The 24,001-nt window shown below is 41.1% G+C and overlaps 1 protein-coding gene and 1 long non-coding RNA gene across 3 annotated transcripts; one reads left to right on the top strand and one right to left on the bottom strand.

Annotated features, from left to right (window-relative positions):
• Positions 1-5,660: 5,660 nt before the first annotated feature.
• SLC38A2 (solute carrier family 38 member 2) lies at positions 5,661-21,121 on the bottom strand. Of its 2 annotated transcripts, XM_068669353.1 has the most exons (16): positions 20,856-21,116; positions 20,173-20,357; positions 19,876-19,957; positions 19,637-19,752; positions 16,772-16,845; positions 16,586-16,678; positions 16,311-16,392; positions 13,186-13,268; positions 12,194-12,252; positions 11,926-12,075; positions 11,398-11,477; positions 11,196-11,296; positions 10,776-10,900; positions 9,957-10,101; positions 9,724-9,821; positions 5,661-9,010 (listed from the first exon to the last, which is right to left on the bottom strand). In XM_068669353.1, the coding sequence occupies exons 2-16, from the start codon at positions 20,289-20,291 to the stop codon at positions 8,912-8,914; spliced, it is 1,506 nt and encodes a 501-aa protein (XP_068525454.1). In that variant the 5' UTR covers positions 20,292-20,357; positions 20,856-21,116; the 3' UTR covers positions 5,661-8,911. The 2 variants fall into 2 exon arrangements, with proteins under 2 accessions (XP_068525454.1, XP_068525453.1); XM_068669352.1 differs by having other exon boundaries at positions 9,724-10,101; positions 20,856-21,121.
• A 92-nt stretch (positions 21,122-21,213) lies between these two features.
• On the top strand, positions 21,214-22,632 carry LOC137849597 (uncharacterized). Its single transcript, XR_011091983.1, has 2 exons — positions 21,214-21,345; positions 22,242-22,632. It is a non-coding gene; the product is annotated as an uncharacterized lncRNA (long non-coding RNA).
• Positions 22,633-24,001: the final 1,369 nt, after the last annotated feature.

Here is a 24,001-nt window from a genome sequence, read left to right as displayed (position 1 = left end):
TTGCTAATGCTGAGACTAAAATGTCTCCTGAGCAAAAGATTTATCCATTTCTGTCTCTTCTATATAAATGAACAGCTTTACAAGAAGTATCATAACCCAAATTAATCATTCAAAATCTAAACATTGTTCAATTACTGTTGCTGTATTCTTAAAAAAACAAAAAAACAAACAAAAAAACAAACGAACAACAAAAAAACACATTTCACCAGTCCTCTGCTTTTGTAAAGCCAGCTATAAGAAAAAAGGAAAGAAAAACCACACAAAACCCAAAAACCACCCTCTCACACCATTAAAATACTTCTTCCCCTTGTTAGTTTCTTCAGTAGACAAAGCTATTCTTCCTCGAGACGCAGTGGTGGCTCAAACCATCCATTTTGTTCCACAAAAGCTGTTTTTCAGTCCCCAAGAACAAGAATATTTCCTATGAGTCAAGCAAATTCCTCCCTTCAGATGTGAATACCTCTCATCAATCTCTTGGCTGGAAGGAAGTATTCGCCTGTGTCCCTTCCTGCCTGCATCCTGGAAAATCGCATCAAATCTATCATTTCCCACTAGTTTATTTTCAGAAGGTGAAGTTACTGACTCAAGGTTGGAGCCTTGTTTGTGATGTTGAAATTCTTACTTGGTCCCGGTGATTCAGAGTATTTTAATCGACTGCATGGAAGAGTGCAGGGCAGTCTTGGCATGGTTTGGTGTTGAGTAGGTCCCTTGGGGCCGGGGGCAGGCTGAGCATTTTCCTGCAAAGCAAGTCAGTTTTACCTCTTACATCTGTAGCATCAAAGCTCATCACTGCAAAAACTTTCCAGGATGGCAGAGAAGGGTTTTCTGGGGAGCGACACGCACCTGGCTGCATGTTCAATGTACATCTGGAGGAAGGAGGAGGAACCATGTGCACGTGAGATCTGGGCCTCCATGCTCTTCAGACAGGCTGTCTCCTTCATTTCACCAAACACTTAGATGCCAGTATTTGCTCCGTCAGCAGGAAAGGGCTCTGGCTTATGGTGATTTATTTTATTGCTTATGTTAATGTGCCGGTGGGATAGAAGATAGTCCTGTGGGCACTAAGGAACGGGAGTTAAGTAATGACTCAGGCTTCTCTTGGAGGCTGTCAGCATCTACCATTTTCTCCTGCCCTTTTTTCACATGATTTCAAAATAATTTTAAATGATTCTTAAAATGAAAATTTATTAATTAAGCGGCTTTGCGGGCTGGGCTGGCTGGTGTTGAGTGCTTCCCACATTCTGTTATACGTACCTTCTTCAGGACTACTTCCACATTGCCCCTGCTCCCTCTAAGAGAAGACAGAGAGGCCAACAAATCTCAGTGGGATCACCTTGGGATATGGCTGCTGGTGGTGGCAGCTCCCACCTAGGGGCACAGCTCTGGTGTGGGGGTCCTGAGGCTGGGACCACCCTGTCCCATCGCCTGGCTGCTCCCCCTTTGATGGCAAACATCCCCATTTTTCTCTCGGACACCTCTCTTGTTGGTTGTCACACTGGCTGACACTGCAATATTTATCACTGAGTCATGCAAAAATTCCCCCTCTTGTGTAGTTTTATAAAATCCCATTGTAAAGCTGTCTGGCAATGTTTGCTAGGCTGGGTGAAAAGGGCATATTTACTTCCTCTTGGAAATGAATTCTTTGCAGCCTCTGGGATCTTTACACGGGAAACTACGTAGCAAATGGAAAGTAAAGGCTTTTCTTTTTGGAAAAAGAAGTCCGGAGAAGTCTGCAAAACCTCATATGAGTATGAAAACAGAAAGTTTTTGGATGGCTGTGGTGGAGGGGAGAAGTGAAAGCCACAGCGTATTAGCCTGAAGAGAAAAAGAAATGAAACCAGGAATGATCTTGCAGAAGGGCGCCTCTAGCTTTATCTGTGTGCTGTTTGGCCGTGGGCAATAACTCATGGCCCACGGATGGGGACAGCACCCGTGTCATGGGCAAGGGAAAGGTCTGGTGGCACACGGCAATGCTGCTTGGTCAGGGAACAGCAGAATGGACAGAAACAAAATCACCCATAAAAGCATTTCAAATTCTGTATATTTCCTCTGTATTTATAAAAATTGGAAGGTGAATTAGTTACCAAAGGAGTTGTCGATGCCTTTTGCTAAAAGGGACAGTTTTCAGAAGGGTTTTACCCTACTTCAGACTTTCTGGATGACAAAGAGGGGAAGTGATTCTTTCCCACACTTAGCCATACACAAGTGAGAAAGAAAATACTCCAGAGGTTTAGCTCTGGTCAAGCCACTGCTGGAAAATGCAGAAGAGAAGAAGACCGCTGCTGCCTGCCAAGCTGAAATTTGCAGGGGAGGATGGATGGATGTGCTAGCAGTTAGCCACACTCAGACATAATAACCGTCATAAGACTTCTCCACTGGGACCCGGAGATAAGCAGCATGTTGATCCAAGATAGGGATTGTTTAAATGGGTTGAGAAATTTAACCACAAGATGGAAACCAGCTCTGTTAAGTGCAGGAATAGGGAAGTGCTGTGTTTGACCTGCCATAATGGCTGGAAATCTGTGGCAGTGAGGAATAACATTTGTTTTATGTTAAACGACAGACTTGGTTTGGAAACACAGTTCATATGCTGGTGTCATCCAGCTGGTGACACGGACTGGGCTTTCCTTGCTTGTTCAGAAGAGCTTACTGCAGAATTTGGGGCTGGCTTCTGGGAAAAGGAGAGGCTGCTGCCTTTCTGCCTTATAGTGGATTTGGGGTTGGAATTGGCTGTTTAAGGTCTGATGGAGCCATGGAGGTGCAGTATGGTGTACACGAAATGAATGCTCTTGCAGAAGAACCAGAGGTGGAAGGCCAGCTAGCAGAGTGAGCACAGGCTTCAAAACATGCAATGTGCAGGAGGAACTGGGCAAATCACGGACCTTTCTGGGATGGAGAAAAATAGTGTAGGTGTGAGTTTTTGTCTGGTTTGCTACAAGAGGGACTCGTGGGCTTCTCTTTCCCATTTGACCTCTTGTTGGCTTTCCAGGTGGGTCCAAGTGGATGAGAAGCCCAATGACTCCAAAGCATTTGGGGATACACACTGCACATCACTTTGCTCTGCTCCCCTTTGTTTGGCTGCAGTCTGAGCTCTTTGCAGAGGACATGAAGAAAATGTGAGGGTCACCAAGAGGAGAGTTACAGAACCTACACTTCCTTTCCGAGACCCATAATGAATGTTTATGGTATTGTTGGTACCTATCCAACATATATTATCTATCAATTTATGTTTTGCAACTGGAAAACCTTTAAAAAATTAATATATGTAAAATAAAAAATATCACTTATAATTTAAATAACATTGTCGAGCTCAGTTGATGATGCCACCTAGTACAGAGATTACCTGACAGTTCTCTTACTAGAACGTATTTCTGTTAAGTTTTATCTAATTTCAGATATTCATCCTGGCACTTTCCAGTACAAGAGACTGGGACAATGGACAGGACTTCTCGCCGTGCCTAGGAAAGGTGGAAGCTGGGCTGTGGCAGGTGGTTGGGCAGGCAGTGGATGATGAGAGGAGGCAGCTCATGGAAGAACTGGGGGTGGTGGGACCAGGGAGCAGGCTGGGACTGGGCAAAGAGCGAGAGCGACGGAGCTGACACGAGCCGCCTTATGGCAGCCCAAACCAGGTGTGTGAGGACAGAAGCAAGAATGGGATGGGGAAGGGAATGGACTTGAGAGGAGGTGGGGTTTAGGCTGTCACATCTGAGGAACTGAAACCGTGATGTGAGGCTGGGGAAACAGGCACTGGACACTTCTGCACTGGAGGTGTGAGGGCATGTCCAAACGCCTGGGAGGACAGGACTGGGGGTCCCTCATGGCATCTGGGCTCCTTCCAGCACCAAAACCTGGATGTACACCGCCTCTCTGCTTGTTTTCTCTAGAAGAGAAGCCCAGGCATGCTTATTAGAAGGGAGCAAGGCTGCTCTACAACAGGAACACAAGCTAAGTAATGGGAGCCCTTGGGCACCATCTGACAGGATCTAGGCACTGCACGAACATTTGGAGGCGAGGAGAGTAGGCACGGCCTCGGGACAGAGCTGCTGGGCAAGGATGGAGGGGAAAGAAGACCAAAAGGAGAGGGGAGCCAGGAGAATGTGAAGGTGCTGCCTCTCACCTGCAGAGGACTCCAGAAATCCCCAAGTCTGAGCATTGTGAATAAAACCTCCCTAAGTGACAGCTTATCTCTGTAGAGGCCTCGTGATGGGTAAAGGGGTTTGGAGAACACGATTTTACATACACTGTTACACTGTGCAAGGTCTTTTTTTTTTTTTTTTTTTTTTAGTTACACCCTCTCATTTATCATACAGGGTGAGCCTATATCTATGAGCATATCAACAATAACTTACTTCTGCAGCTCCTCCACTCCCCCAGTTCCCATATTATCTAAGTTGATGGAGATGCCTGACTGCAGAAGGGTGGGTTAATTGTTCAAAGTTGAGTGGTATTATAAGGAGATGGTTCCTAGACTGCTATGAAGCCTGTGTGGTGGTAGGCAAGTTAGGAGAATTGACATTTCCAGACATGGCTACTGCTTGCAGGTGGCTAACATGGTGCTTAGGGCTCTTGTTTCAAGGATGATGATCACTCCAAACCTCCGTCTTACATCCATTAGGGTTATGGCTTCAGATGCATATAAATAAATGCTGAAATAAGTGAGTGCAGGACATTAAACTGTGCCCTCAAATGCATGTCTGCTTCACAGCGCTGTCCCCACGTGTGGACTGAACAGTAACACCTTCTTACAGGCCTGCAACATTGAGAAAATGAATAATCATTCACATTTCACGGAGATGTCATTAAAATGAGAACTGGGAAGAAATGAGCATGTCCATCACTCACCAGAATGGGCTTTGGTCATTGAGAAACACGTAAATGCTGTGAACATACTGGATGTGATAGAAAATAATGAACAGTTAGCTACTCTGTGGGGGTTCCAGCAAACAAACAAACAAACAAACAAACACAAACAACTATATGACCCTGTAATTAAAGCAACCTTAATTGAGTAATTCCCTAATTTCAGGGTACCTAACCGTATGTCTTTAGTAGTCATTTCATATAGAATTTTGTAGCAAATACAACAGTTACACCTTCATTATTCTTTCAAATCTCATTCTTAATACTTAGGAAAGATGAAGATTCATACAAATTGATACAAATTTCTGGACAATGAAAAAATTGGTATGTTACATATGTATCTTAGCCATAAGATATAATTCAAAACACACAGAAGCCCCCCTTTTGATTTTTTTTTTTTTTTTTTTTTTTTTTTTTTTTACAAAATTTCAGTCACTCTCCTAGAGATTAATCTGCAGGAAAATGGAACGAGATTTTGGCAAGGCTCATTTATTATGCTTATACAAGACGTAATAGAACAAGTCTTGTCTGCAGGTATTTGTGCCTGTGCTGCAAAGACTGACATAACAGAGCTTTCTTGCTGAATTTCATCTCTCATTTTCTCTGATGTTCAGACTTGTTCTGGTTACTTTGGCAGTTTTATAAGTTGTAGACTTCATTGGATGTAATTCCCCCTGCTTCCTTCCTAAAAAGTGATCGTAAATCTATTAAACATGCATGAAATTATAGGTGCACTTTAATACCAGATTTACAGAAAAACCTCCCCATGCCTCCACCCCTCAAGAACCACCACAACACTGTTTAAGATTATCTGTTTATTTATTTAATTCAGTTAAAACAAACATACAATGTTTCATTGAAACTGTGTTGCGCTCTTTGCCAACAAGTGCCCTTAGACTGTTGGCCTCTAACAATACAGTGGATATTCACATATGTACACGGATGTACCGTAGGATGCCTGAAGCCGATGGCCTAACAGAGCTGTTAGATCGTAAAAGTTGTTAAATTGCTGCATTCAGGAGATTGTAACATCCATGGTAGATTTTACAGGAAAAGCATACACGAACCTGAACTACGCTTTTTATGGACCCAAGTGACGCCTGTGTTTACTGCAACATATACATTTGTAATAAATACAACCGTAGTGTTTCCTACACACCTCAGGTGTTAACACGTTACCTCCATTTTTGTAGGTATTCCATGTTGTAAAAGGACCTTTCTTTTGACAGTTGTTACACAGATGTACAACATGAACAACTCATTGAAATGATGTAATATTTAGTAATGAGAGAGGAATATATACATAAATCCCGAATCCCAAACCTACATTATATACATTATACTTACAGTATATACACACATACAAGTTATGTACATAGACTATCATAAATATTGAAAAATAGGCTTAGGCTTAATGGATTAATGTTTTATAAATAATGTTACATTTATGACTGAAATATCATGGAAGACGGTAATGTCTAACTGAGGTGACAAAACAGTGGTTTAATACTGAAGCTGCTCTTTCAGGTGGTTTGTTATGTACGTGACTTTAAACAGACAAGTTTCAAGAAAACCATACATTCGAAATCAACCCAGCCAAGTGGAACTCAACTGTTGCAGGTAGAGAGCCAGTCAAAGGACACCACAATGCAAAATCTAGAAATTGCTACACTAGGAGAATTAAGTGACATGTATCATGCAACATTATGAGGTGTCACCACAAAATTTTTTCTCCTCTGTCTATGGAGTGACTTCTTATTTCCACCTCCTCTCCTATGGCTACTGAAAGAAAGGAGGTTATTTTTCACTTTTTTTTTTTTTCTTTTTAAATACTGGCAAGGGAAATGCTTCATCCCTTATGTGCTACAAATTGCTCAAAGGTAGACAACATTTTAAATCTCTTCCACCATTCTGTATTTGTGGAGAGAAAGAAGAAAGCTGCCAAAGTACTGAGGCGCACGCTCAGCACTCCTATACAGTGATCAGGTATCATGGGATAGTTAGCCATGGATGTCAAGTACCTGAGGCAGAGAAGTACCTAAGGAGCTTTAGTCAGTGCTGACTCCAGGATTGTTAATTGTCAGTTGAGTACCACTGAACTAATGATACAAACAACACAAAAGGAATCTAACTTCTCGTTACACTTTTACATTACAGACTTAGCGACCAGTACTTATAGCCATGCAGAAGTATCGATACAAAATACCTGCAGTTTTTTTCAAAGATTTTAAATGGCTGGGCAGAGCTTGATGTTATCTGTCAAACAATGACCATGATTTAGATTTGTTCCTGATTGATTCTACAAGAGCAAAAAGTCTTGGGCACTGTCTAATCAATGGAATACAGGCCCCTACTTGTTCCCTCTGACATAAATACCGAGCAGAACACTAAGTTGGATTTCTAAAACATTAAGTTAAATGAAGACAGCTGACCACATTGCCATGATTATTTCATTAATAATCTCTATCTAGGCTTTTGTACCCAATATTGTTGTGTTTGAGAACCTCTTATAAGCCAAGTACGCTGTTACACAAGTGTTATTTCTCTTCAACCTGGGATAAGAATGAGAGATTAAACATGCACTAGAAACAAAACAGCTATCACAATCATACAGCACCTGTTTCATCAGCTAGCTAGCTACGGCTCGTAAGAAACTTACCTATTTCTGAAGCAAACAAGGATGAGATGACTATCCAGTCTATGAGGTTATCTTTAGTACTACTATACAGTATAAATTGGAAGAGAAATCCCAGTTGTGTTTGTGAAGAGAGTTTGTACCAAGCATGAAACACTGGTGCAGTTATTTTGTGGATTTGACTCAGAAACAGAATAGTCAAGTAATTCAAAATCCAATAATGGATAAGTAATTTGAGAAATACTGTACAGTTTTGGAATATTATACAACTAGTAAACTACATTAGGACCTTTTTCTTTTCCTACTGAGTGTTTCAAGATTGGACAGAAAAAAAAAACCAACAACAAACATTGCTACAACTGACAGTGGACCTTATTAATAAACAGAACTCCAGGAGGGAGTTTTATATCAATGGCATGATACGCTTCAGTGCCATTTAGTTTATATCTACAACAGAAAACAAACAAAAAACAAACAATAAAAAAGCAAAAAACCCCAAACCCTGTCTTACCCAATTGCACTATTAAGTACCTCAAGAAGGGAAATGTCAACACCATCTTTTTGAGTTCTACATTAAGTATGTTTTCCTCAAACATACCTGTTCTAAAAGGTCATTATTTTTTAAAGCTTGAAAATTTGGGTTTCCACACCATTTTTGGAAATGAAGATAATTGTAGTTTAAGTATAGTGAAATGGGACTGTGAGGATTCTTTTCACTATACTGCAAATCTATTGAATTTTATGGGAAGCATTTAAAATTGAAGGATTTTGACTTAAATTGGTTCATCTTCTGTTTTGGTCATTAGAAATATTTTTAAAATAAATTTTCTTCTAGTTATGCCTGTATAGAAAGGCAAACTAGATTTAATTTAGGACACCGATTAAATACTTTTATGAGTTCTTCTATGATATTCTCTCATGCTTTTTAGAAAAAAAAAGTTTCTTAAAGTCAAAATAGTGCTTTTGAGGTCCATAAGAATTTTTGGTACAAAAAATAATAGTGTTTCTCTTTCTCTCTCTCATTGGTTATTTAAACACTCTGCTGTAAATTAAGAGTCACTTCTCACATCAAATGGTTCCATTAGGCACATTCAAGTAAAATAACAAAATATCCAAGTAACAATGACGAAAGCCAAACATGGCTTGATAAAAGTCTACAGAGAGTTCTGTCCATTCTCTGGAATGGAATAAAGTTGTCACTTCCTTCAGCCAGACACTCGTGATTTGATGTCAATATCCATTTCCATCATGCAGAATAGTTTCTTAAAGGCAGAGTTCAGGTATTCTACAATCTGAAGAACCATCAACAAAGAATCTGCATTTTAAAGGAAGCTGAATAGCTCATTTTCATTCTCAGTAGGTATCTGAGTGAACACTGGCATTTGAAGTGGAGTAGCGAGTATTAGACCAGGACAGTTAATGGCCATCAGACACATCACTATGGGTCCAATCTAGAATAATCAGCGTCATACACCCAGTCATCACAACTATACCACTTAGAAAGAATAACGCAGCCTGAAAAGAGAAAATATAAAGAAGCGTTATCAGTTTTTGCTAGTGTATCTATAAGTCATGCTCATATAAGGCACAAATGCTGCTGCTCATGGGGGAAGGATCAACTATCACAGTAAACAATAAGGAGATGGATATCTGTCTTGTAACTGGGTCTTTTTTCAAATAACACCTTTTTTTTTTCTCCAGTAGAGCAGACCTCACCCTCAACACAGGGAAATTAATGTAGCTCTGCTGATAGCAGTCAGGCTGTGCCACTCTGCACTGACTTGACTGTTAAGCCAGTAAGTCTGAGATCAGTAAAAGCACCAACATCAGTCAGTCAGGAAGACCCAAATCATAGGTGGCAGTAAACTGTCATGAGGTAAATTAGATAAGTAAGTCTTGAAAGAAAATTTAAGGGAGAACCACAAGGCTTTTTTGGATAGCAACTGTTGAAAGCTGGTTCTCATCAGCAGCAGAATGAACTAAATTTAGCACTATCACTGAGATGAGATTAAAAGAAAAAAAAGCCACTGAAATGAATTGAGCCTTGCGATGGCTCTCTCTTCAGTTCTGAGTACCTATATAACTTCTACATGTTAATTAAAATGACATTCAATGCCAATTCATTGACTTCCTTTACTAGGATTTCAAAGTCATGAAGAAGGAAACTAAAGTTCTTGCTCTGCATTAGTAGAAGCAAGTGTAACCATTCTGTATTTGTCTATACATACCCCAATCTTTTGCACTGACTTCATTGGTTCCTTCTTCACTAGTTTGATATAGAAGGCAGAAGGCAGAATAAAGATCAGCATGGCAGCTGCAGATGCACCTGTGTTTACAAAGCACAAAAATAAAATTTTGTGAACAGGTAAATGTAAGTGAAGAGGTAAGTATAATTTAATTAGATTGTAACTGCATTTTCCAAGACTTAAGGAACTGCCTGAACTGATATGAAAATGCTTACCAATGAATCCAAAGATGTCTCGAATAGTAGGGACGAAGATAACAAGCACGTTGGTAAATGCCAGAAGAACAATTGTAATAGAACAGTGACGCCACCAGCTGAACTCTTTCCCTGCCCATAGTAGCTGGGTAATGGAACTGCGGATCTTTTAATGAGAAGAAAAAATGTAATAAAAAAAGATAGGTTAGTTTTCATTGTCAAAGTCAGGGAGAATAACCTGGATTTAACTTTTGAGTATTTTAGCGTTTTCCTGAAAACTTCGGATTTTAATTAAAGTTAAAAGAACTGAAAGTAAAATCTATTTTAAGTCTGCTTTCAGTTACCTAGATTTTAACAACAGACAGTAATAGACTGAAAAAAATCCCAAGGAAACACCTCTTTTTTTAGTAACAAAAATCCTTTTTTTTCCTTTAAATATAAGGATGCTGCTCAACAATATACACTTAAGTGGCCAGAATTACTATTAAAAATGTACTTACAAAAACATACTGATTTCTGTAAGCTGATAACATAACATGACATCATAAGATGATAACAAGTTCTTTTAGAAAGTAGCAATCTGTACCACCACCAACAATTAGATCAGGAAAACAATATAGCTGTGTCTTTGTATCTACTGCTTTGTAAATGTTGGCTATTTAGTTATTTCATTTAACAACATAGAGACATTTCAATAAGCTTATTAGAATAAACTTTCTTTTTTTTTTTTCCCATGTTAGAGAAAAATTCTAGAAATTAATAAATTGAAGTTGCCAAATCAACAAATGACCGCAGCAGGACAGATGAAAAAACTGTAGTAAGACTAAAAGAATCACTTACTGGGAAAATAACTACAGGTACGGTAAGGGTTACAGCCATAAGTACAGCGAGACGCACAATAAGAAGAAGAACATCAGGACCCAGATAAGCAGAGTACGTATGAAGCAGTTCCGATTCAACATTTCCTAAAAAGAAAACAGAATTTTAATTAGATGTAGTTAACACACTTCTCCAGTACGTCTCCAATTTTATGCAGGGATAACTTGGAGGCAATGAATCTGTTTTAATCCAATTTTAATCCTGTGCCTTAGGCGTAGTTCTACTACCGATCTACTTTTGGGTGCAGACTTACAGAAATATTAAAAAAATACAGCGTATTTGGAACCCAAAGTTAAAACTAACTTGCTCTACCTTAAAAATAATACTGTGGTTTTGCAGTGCATAAGTTATTTAAAAGAAAGCAGAGATGGCGATATTTACCATAAAATGTTAGGTATCCAAAGAGAGCAGCCAATAAATACATGAGGAACATGGCAAAAAAAGATACGTAGGACACATTCATCATCCTTTTACGGCTTCGGCTGTAAGAAGGAGAAAAAGAAATACTGTTAGCAATGAGAGGATGACAGTTTACACTACTTTGTTTATGCAGTAAAATAATAGGCTCATATCTAGCATTTACCCTTTCAGTTCTTCATAGATGGGAAGAATTGCAGGATGGCAGACGAAAGAGAATGTTAGGATTGGGACAGCATAGACAGTCTGGAAAACATAAATATGTATTTTTTTTTATTAAATAAGCAGACATTAGAAATACAGTTAAAAAAATCCACAAATTTCCAGTTTTGACTTAGGTTCACTCTTTCATTTTTTTTTTCATAAAGACTAGCTATTCTTTGTAACTGAAACTTTGGCAAAAGTGAAACAGCAATTTTATGGTTGTTTTCTTAAACTCAGACCCTGAGATACCAAACACTCTCAAATCTCACTCAACTGAATAGATTTGTATTTAGAATTATTTCTGCAACTCATCATAGCCTGATCTTTATATTGGCTATTATACATACTTCTTTCCCACGTGTCAAGATTCATCACTGTAATTGAGTTTATTTGTCAGAGTCAAGGCTTGAATAAATTAGGTCCTTCTTCCCTTGTGTATATAGTTTCTTTCAGTGATTGTCAACACAGAATCTGATTTTCAGTCAGTTACCTGTGAGTTGAAGATGAAGTATTTCGGCTTGCAGGCATCATCACTTATGTTTTCATGTACCAAAGGTGTTGCCAGTGTCGCATTTATTAATGTCATGTTCACTATGTCACTGCCCATAGGGCAAGGAATCTGAAACATCTTCCAAATTACCTAGAAATAAAGTAATGCATTTATTGTTACTTTGGCTAATGCAGTATGTGAAACTTTTCAGAAACTCTGTTTAATTCCACTTCAAAATGCAGTTGGAAGTCTACAAAATTATACTTACAACAATCAGGAAGAAGACCATGCAAAGTAAGGAAAAACCACTGGTATAGCCCAAATATCCTGTAATCAAGAAAGATAAAAAACAAAGTCTAAGACACAATATTCATGCCATAATAAAATTAAGACAGTATTTTCTGAAAGTTATTTCCTTGGATTGCCATTTTCCTTGCATTGAGTTAAAAAAAATAAATTATATATCAACTTTGCAATTAATCTCTTCTCTGGAAGTTCTCGAAGTGAGTTTGTGCTGGTGAACTTTATCTCTCTCTTTTTTTAAAGTAAAAAATGTGATTTTTCATTATTATATACTAAATGTGACTGCAGGATTAATTCTAGTGGAATACCCCCACCAACAAGTTTGCCTTCCATTCTGTTTGTATTGATTCATTTAACTTGTAGGAATTAATAACTGGAAGTCTTAATGTGAATTGCTTTCTAAAGTTATTAAGGTTCCAGTACAGGATTATTTGCACAAATAGTGTGTTATCTAAGTTATACACATATATCACTGAATTACAGACATTTCACATAAGGCATCTGGTACAAATATTCTACCACTGCTTGGGAACTAGAATGAAAAAGGTGACTTCTGTCTACACTGGTAAGAACATTGAACTGCCCAGGGCTAGCATTCCTATTCTTTTGAGACTGTTACAGGATGGGTAGTAACACTACTATACTACTTCACAGCTGACCAAGATAGGTCAAACTTTGTGATTAAAATACAAAGTACTGCTGATCCTTATTCTAAAGCTTTCCTATCTATTGTCCTTTTGTATTCCACAGACACATCTGTTGCCTTAGAGGCACTCATCTTGACCTTTTTGTTTTTAAAAAGCAGGTTGAGAGCAATTACCTAAAGACTGAGTAGTCAGATGAGACAAGCTTAGAGACACTGTCAATTCACACAGCACTCCAAGACTCAAACATCCCATTAGCCATTTCCTCAGTGTTTTCAATGCATTTTTAATTCAATTGTACTCTACTGCTTACCTAAATTTTTCAGTAACGACAGAGGAAGAATGAGGATGACAGACACCAGCAGCACTAAATAGTCGCCATTAAGATACCATTCTCTGTAGGAAAAAGAGTATTTGTAAGTAACTGAAGCATTGAAAAATTACGACATTTGCTGGTTAGTCTTCACACTTATCTCTTCCTACAACATGTGGCTGCTATTTACATAAATGCACTATCTGATATCACAAGGGATTAGCATTCAACTTACTATACGGACCTAGAGCACTACAGTACCTCCCTATCTCACCCCAAACCTATGTTGTGCCTTTCCTTTAGTGTCCTTTTCCAAAATTAATATGCATCTGGAAGTCAGAAGACAAAAGTAAATGACTGACCAGAAGGAAAGTCAAGTGGGATAAACCATGAAGAACAGTAATTTGCTTAAATGTTGATTCCCAACTCTCCAGATGTATTAGAATATAGCAGGGCCCCAGCAAGGTAATAATTCACTTTAATGGCAATAAAATTCTGTTGGGTACCCTGCGGGAATTACAGAAAAACAGATGAGGGCTGGAGTTAAGGCAGTAGCTCAAGCCCACTGACTGGAAAATACCAAAAAAGCAGTGGGATTCTACTGGAAGCATGTTTAGTCCCTTCCAGTAGGGAAACTATGGAACGAAACTTGGAATTTTTTTCCTTTACGTTGGTTTTGCCCTTTATTCCATAAAAAATCAAAAGCTATTTTTGATCAAACATTTTAGAGAGCTAGAAGGTGACCATCTTCCTTTGAAATATGGGAAAACAATCTCTGTAAATATAATGCAGTTTCACTGAACTAACAGGAAAACTGATCTTGAATAGTTTATCGTGGCAGAGCAATTGCTTCCTTTATATGATCCTACAGAAATATCCCATATTCTTTAAGAAATTCAAGTAACACTAAGCATTTATTTCCAAACATTAATACTTTAAATACTGTTAGATAATGTATACAGAATATATTTCAAAATTGTGTATTATTTAAACAAAATTTAATTACCCAATTGGAAATTTGTGCATTCAAACTCAACAGCTGTGTTATAAGTCTATTATAAGCCCATATGCTAGCTGAAATATGGAATAACTTTAACAGACTTGCTCTGGATATATGTAGCAAGTAAAAAAATGATTTGATTCTTTCCCCAGCTTTACCTGGGATAGCTGAATGTAAAAAATGTATTTTACAAAGTTCAGATGTGTAGGACATTAACGTGGTAAGCTCTTATTTCTCCTCTCTTATTTTAAATGTAACAGGTAAATTTGAAAGAAATCAGAGCAGACTCATGGCATTTGCAAGTCATAAGAATGTGCATACTGTTATAGCGTATGTACAACAAAGAGCATTGGGACTTTCAAACCAAGGACTTAACAGTTTTTCAGTACTGAGGACTGAAGAATGGGTCTGCACAGCTTCAAAATACAGCTGAGTATTTTAAAAATTGCAGAACTAACTGTAAAAATTGAGATAGTCTTTGTAATATTGTTGCAGAATTCCAGAACATTTTCTTCTACAGTAAGCATTATTTTGGGACATTTAAACAGGTAAGTGCTTACATTTTAGGCACCAGGCTGCCAGAGTGGAATCCATGCCAATGGTAGCCACCCAGCCTCTCCTAAGCAATGCATGGAGAGAGTCAGTTAAATGGGGTCCACAGTTGCTACAGCACTGAGAAAAAAATTTACTTTAAATCAGTGTACAGCTACCTAGTATCAGCCAACAAGAAAACACTGTAGATACAAATCTCTCAGACACTGCTGCCTCAGTTGCAGAGCAGCAATTTTATTTATGCAATGCAACTCACAGTGCTGAAACTTCCCTCTTGAATTACAATTGATTTTGAATTCTTCTCTGAAGACAGGTCAATTAAAAATATGTCTCCAAGCCCCCTTAATAAGTACTGCCGACTTCCTTAAGAAGTGGAACATAAGGACTTGGATTCAACCAAACGAGGGAAATGAACTGTCCCAGGAATGAACTTGTAAGATCTACACTATTAAGTAAGTCAGGTATTGTATTCTTCATCTGAATACGTTAAAAAAAAAACAAAAACAAAAAAACTAGCACTGTCATCATGATAATATCCATCAGCAAGCTGTATGAACACCAAATGGCTTGAACCCCTTGGGGAACACAGGCAGAAAAATGCCTACCTTCTGAACTCAGGCTTAGGTGTAAGTTGGAGTCTTGAGCTGCTCAGCCCTCTCAAGACTGGGACACTTCAGGACAAGGCACAGAAGTACAACTCTGAAGAGTGAGATTTATAGCACTTAACTCTATCCATCTAAGTTAGGCGTCTTGTTTTAGATAGCTGTTTTTACATACCCTCTCAATACAAAGTGATGTGATAAATCACTCATTGGAGATGCCCAAAACAGGTGTCTAAGTCAGGTGCACTAAACTGACCACTGCAAAGAACCTGCTCTCTTCAAAGATTATGCAAAGACCAGAGCAATGATGAGCTCAAAATCTAACTTTCAGACCAGTACAGTTAGGTAACATGAGCTCTCCCCAAGGCATCCTCATTAAGAGCCTAACAGGAAAGCCACAGTGGAGTTAAATTGTCTCCAGGACTAACTGGCATGATTCAGTTCGTCATGAGTTCATGATTCTGGTCTTGGGCATATAAAAACTCTTTTAGTTCAGTGTTTAGTCCCCATACCTTTTTTGAAAGCTGCCCCTTTTGACATTTATTACATTACTTCACCTAACTTACACATTCAATCACTTCCCACAGCGTTAACATGAGAAAAACAGAACAATCACTGCAAACTAGTTGGAATATAATTTAAAAAACAACACATAATAGCATTTACCTTTCCTTATCAGGAGTATGTACTGCCATACATATGTTATGCATACATATGTTAACACTTACCTGATGTTCTTTAGAGAACAGCTTTCTGTAATAAGATGCAATACCTGTGTTTTTCTACCCTTTTCCAAGGACAGGCTGGATCTAAATGAAGTGGAGCACTCAGGGGAAGGGCAAACTTACTGCATCTGTCTGAGTAAGAAGCTACGCTATGGTGTACCGAACGTGGTCTTCATATAAAAATATATACAGTCTCCAGATTTGTTTCTCCTAATAGTTTCTCTGATGAGGAGTTCTAACACCTACCCTGTGTTCTCTTCGATGTTCATAAATGTCTTGATGACCAATGGTAACTCATATTTCACTATGAAGAGGTAGCTTGACATAGCTGTAGGTGAATAACATCATAGATCATTACAAATATAGAATATGTCACAAGATGCAAGAATCACATAACATGTTTCATAACCTCACTTGAACACAAGCAGTTAATGAACACATGTTGTGTGAAAAAAAGTCTCCACAATAAGTAGGGAACAATTATTATTCACGATATAGACATTTTAAAATCTTGTCCTCACCTCCAATGTTCTGCATTGTGATTGATCCAGAAGCAGCAAGTTTTCCAGCCATACCAAATGCCTTCATTCCCAATTGTTCATATAATAAAGATCCTAAAAGAAAGCAAAACAACCCATTGGTATGGCATTTCCCCAAAATACAGCATGAAACAAATACCATGCTTGCAAAACAGTACTTTGACATACCTCCTTCATTGGCAGTCTTCAAAAGGAGATGCACTGAATACAAAGAAACTATTGAGACAAATAGCAGAAGTATCCTGGGGGAGGAAAAAAACATGCAACTTTGTAATAGCCATAAATGACTTATCATATCCTTATTAAATAAAGGCAGATCAAACAACAAAAGAAAAATCGTCTGAAAATATTATCTGGGAATAAACTGTAGATTCTAAGGCCAGCTAAAAGCATTTTGAAAACCCAATTAATGCCTTGTTTAAAAAGGATTTTATATGAAAATATATTTCAGAGGAACACATTTTAGAGTAATTCTAGCGTAGAATTAATCTATTCAGTATAAGGTAGCATAAGCAAGGACAAGTATCAGGTCATACAGTTGGATACATTTGATATAAATTATTTAACAAACTACCAATGGCAATGGTTTTGTATCATTATTGGAAACTGTATTTCTCCTGTCTTCCTTGTTCAACAAACAGTATGTCCTGAGTATATCATCAGCTAAAACTGCAGCTAAAGACTACCTTAGTCATGAACAAATCAGCCTTTCAGCTTAAACCTGTAAACATTTTTTTTTTTAATATAAAGATTAAACTGCAAAAGGAAGGATGTACTGAAAATGAATAAATGAATGTATGTTGAGAGCTGTGCACTTGGTCTTTAAATGGAAATATGAGCTTACATTAAATACTTTATTGGCTCAAAAGTTATTTTTCCTGTGTGAATTGATAGTGGTTTGTCTTCTCCACAGATTTGACATATACTACTTGTAGAAACACAGCTTTGAAACACCTAAAATCCAGATCTCTGAAGTGAATCACAGCAAATGCACTTCCTGGAGTGGCACACTAGGGGAGACTTCTTTACAGCTGATGAACACTGTGGAAAACTACAATGTATTCAACACCCCGTGGCCTTTCTTACACCAATAGGAGCAAGCTACTTTATAGTAAACTTAAGAAGCAGCACATTTGCTAAAATACGTGAAGCTCCTTTTAGAGCTCTCAGTATTATCTGCCAATTTCCTTTTGTGTCATTTTTAGCATTGCTGGAATTAGTAAATATAGTATAAAGACATGGAAACAAGAACATTTAAGAAAAAAGCTTCACAGATCTGTTCAAGGGATCCAGGAAACTTGTGGTAGCATGCCAATTCTACACCAACGCATGCACACACAAATAAACCTCTGTGTTTCTGACAGGCACAGATCTAACCAGGATTTAATTTAGGCATCAATTAGAAACAGTACAGTGAGATGCATAAAAGGTTACATTTAATTACGTTTAATTAAAACAATACAGGTTCTGGATCCTTTAGTCCTAACCTTGAATAGCTGCTTAGAGTGTTGACAAGATCAGTCAGCAAACTCATCTAGAAGCTCACTCAGTTTCTGGCTTCAGGATCGTATCACTCGTTTATTTAGTACAGCGCTGACAAGTGATTCCACGCAGTCTTCTAAGAATTTACTGTCATAATCAACTGCATCTGGATCTGAATCTGTAACCTAGTTATTAAAAGATGTCTGTAATGCCCTCATTGTCATCATAAGCCCTCAGTATCATTAGTGATTGACAATTCTGCTTTCCTGCATCAGAACTCTACTAACTACATCAGATCTTGAAGTGTAACAGGCTAGTTTATCTTTGAATCAGCACTACTGCAAATAGATTTCAATGTACTATCTGGAAATGAAAGGTAAATAAATGACCTCAGCACCAATTGTTAATTTGATAGCTTTAAGCATTCATTCTTCTTCAGAAAAAGAAGCCCCCCATCATGTGCAGATCTGTTTAGGTATCCAACTTTTTATTTCCTTCTCCCTTCATTTCTTTTTTTTTTTTTTCTCCTCAGAGATGTTTTAACATGTATTATTCTGGTTATCTTATGCCTGCTACAAAGTATCTTCATAGGGCATGAAACTGACATGTGAACAGGTGAAGTATCTCCCTATTCTTAATTTATGGCAAATTGTTCCTTCTGCTTAGTATCATCTAAGCGAGTATTAGGATTCCCATTTGCACGCAGTCACTTAAATTGCATGTTGTGTGAGCCAAGCTGCCTTCAATACATGAAACATCTCCTTTCCCAGGACATTTTAGAAGCACTGTAGATAACTGTTTCCTCATGCAATTTCCAATTATGCTACTACAGTCTTTTCTTATACCTGAAAGGTTCTGCCAATACAGACATAGCAATAAAGACATGCTGATTATTCCACATGCAGGGAGACAGAGATTTTTATAGGTGTAGTTCAAATCAGTTCCCTGAATTGTGTAAAAGCACAGCAAGAAAAAGGATTTCTGCGTTACGTTACATACATTATTCCTTACAGGCATAACTATGTCAGTGGAGGAAAAGGACACCCCATCCCCGATCACTGGTACTGGGACACAATTTTTTAAGAGTAGAGAAGGCCAGATTTACAGAGGACAAAAATAATTATCTTCCTCCTAGTTTTTTCATTTAACTCCTTATAGCCAAATCTCATACTTTCTGTGCAATTATGACTTCCAGTAATAACCACAGGAATTTTTCTATTAGTTTTCCTTTGAATTAAGTACTTTTCAAGGGAAGTCTATCAGTTATTCATGAAGAATCTACAGCTAAGAAAGCAGCGGAAAAGTCCCTGTAAATCATTTTGTACATTAGACAACTTGGAATGTAGTTGTTCAGTTTTTACAAGTCCCTCCAAATGTATCACAACTGTTTCAATGAAAACAATCCGTAAATACTAAAATGCAATCCTGCACTTACGGCAATGACTAGGTTATTTTGTAAAGGTCAAATTTTTACTTCAAACATTTATTCATTATCAGTTACACATCAGAAAGTTGCTTTTTTTTTTTTTTGATGAACCAAAAGATACTTACACAAAAAGAGCAATTCCAGTGTTAGCCATGGCATAAGAAAGACCAAGGATGCCACTACCCACAATAGCATTGCTCAGATTAAATACTGACATTCCAAAGGAAGTAGTACCCGGATGCTGAGAAAAGGGAGATAGGTCATAATTAATAGAAAGTCGTTATTCATTTCAGAATTAAAACAAACATCTATTTGGCAAGAAAGCATTTTTTCTGGTTTTGAAAGGTCATTACTAGGTACTTACATACTGAGTTTCGTATTTCTTCTTTCCAGCGTTGGAATCGAGCAAGAAATTCTGATTTTCCGGATCCATATCTGCGTAGTGGCTGTAGAAAACATCACACCGTCAGCGACCATCGCGGACAAACTCGCGCAGCCGCTTCCCGAGTACCGTTTCCATTAGAAAGCGCGGAAATCGCGCCACCCGCCCGCAGGGGAGAGCCTCCCGAGGGCACGGCGCACCGCCCGCACACCTCTGCGGCGGCTGCGGCCCCGTTCCGTCCCCGCACGCCTCGCCCCGTGCCCGGCGGAGCCCCCTGACCTCTTCATAGCGGCCGGCTTGGTGGGGTAGGGATAGCTGAAGTCGTTGCTGTTGGAGCTGTAGCTGCTGCTGTCCTCGTCGGGCGAGATGTTGAACTTGCCCATCTCGGCGCTGCTCATGGCGCGGCGGGGCTGTGCGCGGCGGTGGCGGCCGCTCTTTTGTCCTTGGCGGCGGGGCGGCCGCGCCTGCGGGAGGGGAGGGGGGGGGGGGTGGGGGGGGGAAGGAGGATGAGGGGGGGCGACGTCAGTGCCGCAGCGGGAGCCGCGGCCCGTCACGTGGGCGGCGCGCGCCGAGTGGAAAAGTACCAGCGCGCGGGGCGGGGGGCGCGCGGCGCGGCGCGGGGGCGCGCGCACAAAGGTGGCGGCGGCGCGGGCACGGCCCCGGCCCCGGCCCCTCGGATGGGGCTGGGGGAGCGCCCGCCTCACCCCCCCCCCCCCCCCCCCATCCAACCCCGTGTACCGGAGCGGGGACTGATGCAACACCGCCGGGAGATTGTCACAGTGCCCCCCCCCTCCCCCCCGCCCTCCTCCCTTCTGTCTTCAGAGGGATAACGCCAGGCTGCGGGGCTCGCTTTATTTATTTATTTATTTTGTATTTTCCCGTCCCTCACCCTGCCCGCGATGCGGCACAAAGGCTGAGCCCTGCCACAGCCACCCCCCCCCCCCATCCGGACCGCGCCTTACCTCTGCTGTCGGAGCCGGGGCGAGGTTTCCTCGGGGCAACCAGGCGCTCCTCGCACGGGCGAGCGAAAAAAAAAAAAAAACCCAAATCCTTCGCTACCGAGAGCAGCGGCGGCGGGCCGAGCGGCCGGCGAAACCCCTAAATAAATAAATACAGGCGGGGAGGAGGGCGACGGCTCGCCCCAGGTGCCGGCGGCGCGAGGAATAGCGTTTCCCGTGGGGCGGGGCGGAGCGGAGCGGTGCGAGTGCGGCGGCGGCGCTGCCGGTCTGACGGCCCCCGCGGGGCGCCGCCGCTCTTCAGGCAGGAATGCGGCCGCGTCATCGCGGAGGGGCCGGCCGCCGGCACCGCACCGCGCCGCCCCCCGCCCGGCCCGGCCCGGCCCTGCCCGGCCCTACCCCGCCCGGCCCTTCCCTTCCCGGCCCGGCCCCCAGGGGCCGGCTGCGTGCGGGCGGCGAAGCGCGGCCGCTGCTCGCCGTGGGGCCGGTGCTTGCGGTACGGGGAGGGGAGCGCTGAGGTTCCCGTCACGGAGCGCCCCGGGCACGCCGAGGGGGGGGGGGCGCTCCCTGGCTGAGGAGCGAGGCCCCTCCGGGCTCCCGGCCCCCAGGGGCTGCGTGAGGCGGCGCGGACCGGGACGGGGGGGGGGGTGAGGTGAGGGGGGGGGTGTGTGAGGCGCGAGGCCCGGCCGCGACCGTTAGCGCCGCGGAACGTTCCAGAGCGCGCGGCCCGCGGGGGGCGGGGCCGAAAATTTTCCATCCCCGCAGTGCCGGCCCCGCCCCCATCCGCCGGGTGACGTCACTCCCCCCTCAGCGCCCCCCCCCTCCCCAACCGCCCTCCCCTCAGCCGCTGAGGAGGGGCGGGGGCGGGGGCGGGGGCGCTGCGGCGCCTTCCCGCCGGTGGCCCGGCAGCGGGGGGGCGCTGAGGGGCCCTGTGAGGGGACCCGAGGGGTTCTGGCGGCCACCCGAGGGGTTTTGAGGTCATTTTTCGGCCCCGAAACCCCTCACGGTGTGCCCCGCAGCCGGGTCGCCCACCCTCTCCAGCCAGCCGCCAGCGGTGTTTGTAAGGGAGTTGGCGCCGACCCCGCCGCTGTGGGTTTTGCTCCCGTCGCAACCAACGAGGAGGCGAACCCCTCATGTTTTGGGATGCACCCAGAGCAGACACTGGCAGCAGCACCCTTCTGAAGGGTGTTTTGCTGCGCACAGGTCGCTGCTCACAAAGTACGTGCAGACCCCATCACAGGTGTAGGCCACTTGCCGTGATCAGTGCAATTCCCATCACAGAAAAGTTACAAACTGAAGTTACAGAAAAAAAATAATCACAAACTGATGTTAGATGTGACAGAAAAAGTCAGCCTCGCTGTACAAGTGCTTGATTTTTTTTTTTTTTTCCAGAAATGTCCTCATATCTAGAAAACCACGATGAGGTTCCTGCGCTCATTTATGAGAATAAAAACTGGCAAAATACATTTAGGAAGAAAAATGGCAATTTCTGTATCTAATGGCTCCATTATGGAGGGCTCAGCGTGCACCATGCGGAGTGCTATCCGCACCGTGCTGGAATATTGAGCCTGTAAAATCTTTACCCATTTAGCCCGTTTGATGGTCCAAATGGTCTACTTTTTCAAGCGGTTTTAAGTAATGCCTCACTGATTGAATTATAATTTTCCTGACTGTAATTGCCAAGAATGTCCTTGGCAAAACATACATACAATGTGTTTCATCCAATTTTGAAATATATTTTGTAATCAGAATAATAAAAGTTAATATTCATCAGTTCCTCCCACCATAGTTTCAACAATTCGTTTGTTTTCATTGGGACATTGCTTTTCTTTCTCCTTTTCTTTAGCATTATGTTCTTTTTTCCTTCCCTTTCCGCCTCCTTATCCTTTATTCCTCTGTCTCTCCTTATCATTTTACCTTCATTTTTTTCCCTTTTATTTTGTTCTGTTGAGCGTATCTACTCATTCCAAGCTTCCTTACAAAGTTCGAACACTTAGGATGGTTAAGAAGGAACTTGCACAATTTTGGAGACTAAAGACTGCTGAAGATTTTTTTTTTTCTAAATACTTAAAAATATGTTTCTGCATTTTCTTGCATATAAAGCTGTGGGTGATTTGTCCTGTTCTTCCTATGCTAGTTAGGTTCCTCTTGCTGAAAGACCATATAATCATTTAGGGAGGAGTATTTACACTTTCAAAACAAAACAAAGCAAAACCAGACAAACAAAAATAAGGTATATTATTATATGGATGTTGTAAAATAAAGTATGATTTAGTCTTTAGTTAGGTCTTGTAGAAACTGCGTTATCTTCACATGCATATAGAAGTGAACTAGTGTTTCTGGGTTTTAAGCAGGAAAGCAATAGGGTTTTTGTAGCTGGAGAGCTATACACTGTACACTTCCAAACTTCTGTTTGCAGCTTTATCTACACTGTAGGGTCACCTCTCACTCTGATATGGCCTACCAGCTCTCAGCCTGTGAACGATTTCTTTTAAAATTGGATTTGATTTTTTTTTGTGTGTGTGTGTGTTTAGAAAAAGGAGTAGGTGGTAACTGTGAGTGTTTTTTCTTTGTTATGTTTTAGCAAATAGAAGGCCTTTATAACATGGGAGGTTCTTGTTTCATACTGTTTCTTCTTACATATATAAACAAACCTGGTAGAGTACTTCAAACTACCTGTAGCACATGACCAGCAGAGTAATTTATGTTTATGGTATGCATCGAAAAGTTGCGTGTACAGTAACACTGTAAAAGCCAAGTCTGTCCACATGGTTTTTGGATGATACTTCCTAAACTGCCCAAAGGACATATAATGAAATATGTAATATGGTATGCAAAGCAATCTGCACAGAAAGCTGCATAACATTCAGTTTGCCCGTGTCTTGTGTGTGAATACTAGAAAATTTTTTATACTGTATTCTGCATCTGGTGAAACCCTAGGTCCTGCTGAGAGTTTGCAGAAGCGTGGTAATGCAGGGTAGTGTCAGAGACCTGAGGGCTGTATCGTACCCTGACTGAGCATCTGCACCCTGGCCTCCTCTGCATGGCAGACACGGTTGATCATGAGAAAGGTGGAAGTGTGGGTGAGTGTGGAGAAGACAAGATTCACAGCTCTTCCGTGTAGACCCAGTGGTCCAGAAAGATGTAGATGG

This window comes from Anas acuta, chromosome 1, assembly GCF_963932015.1.
Source record: "Anas acuta chromosome 1, bAnaAcu1.1, whole genome shotgun sequence".
In the NCBI taxonomy this organism is placed as follows: Eukaryota; Metazoa; Chordata; class Aves; order Anseriformes; family Anatidae; genus Anas; species Anas acuta.
Note: the sequence above shows the minus strand (reverse complement) of the source record. Positions and strands in the feature narration are given on the sequence as shown.

What these genes read in the sequence shown, in the direction of transcription:
- SLC38A2 (XM_068669352.1), bottom strand. Translation starts at nt 20,291, where the DNA reads ATGAGCAGCGCCGAGATGGGCAAGTTCAACATCTCGCCCGACGAGGAC. An exon ending in ACTTCATCTTCAACTCACAG is followed by an intron (nt 11,478 to 11,925) that starts GTAACTGACTGA and finishes TATGTTTTCCAG; the next exon opens with ACTGTCTATGCTGTCCCAAT. An exon ending in TACCTGTAGTTATTTTCCCA is followed by an intron (nt 10,102 to 10,775) that starts GTAAGTGATTCT and finishes TCTCATTAAAAG; the next exon opens with ATCCGCAGTTCCATTACCCA.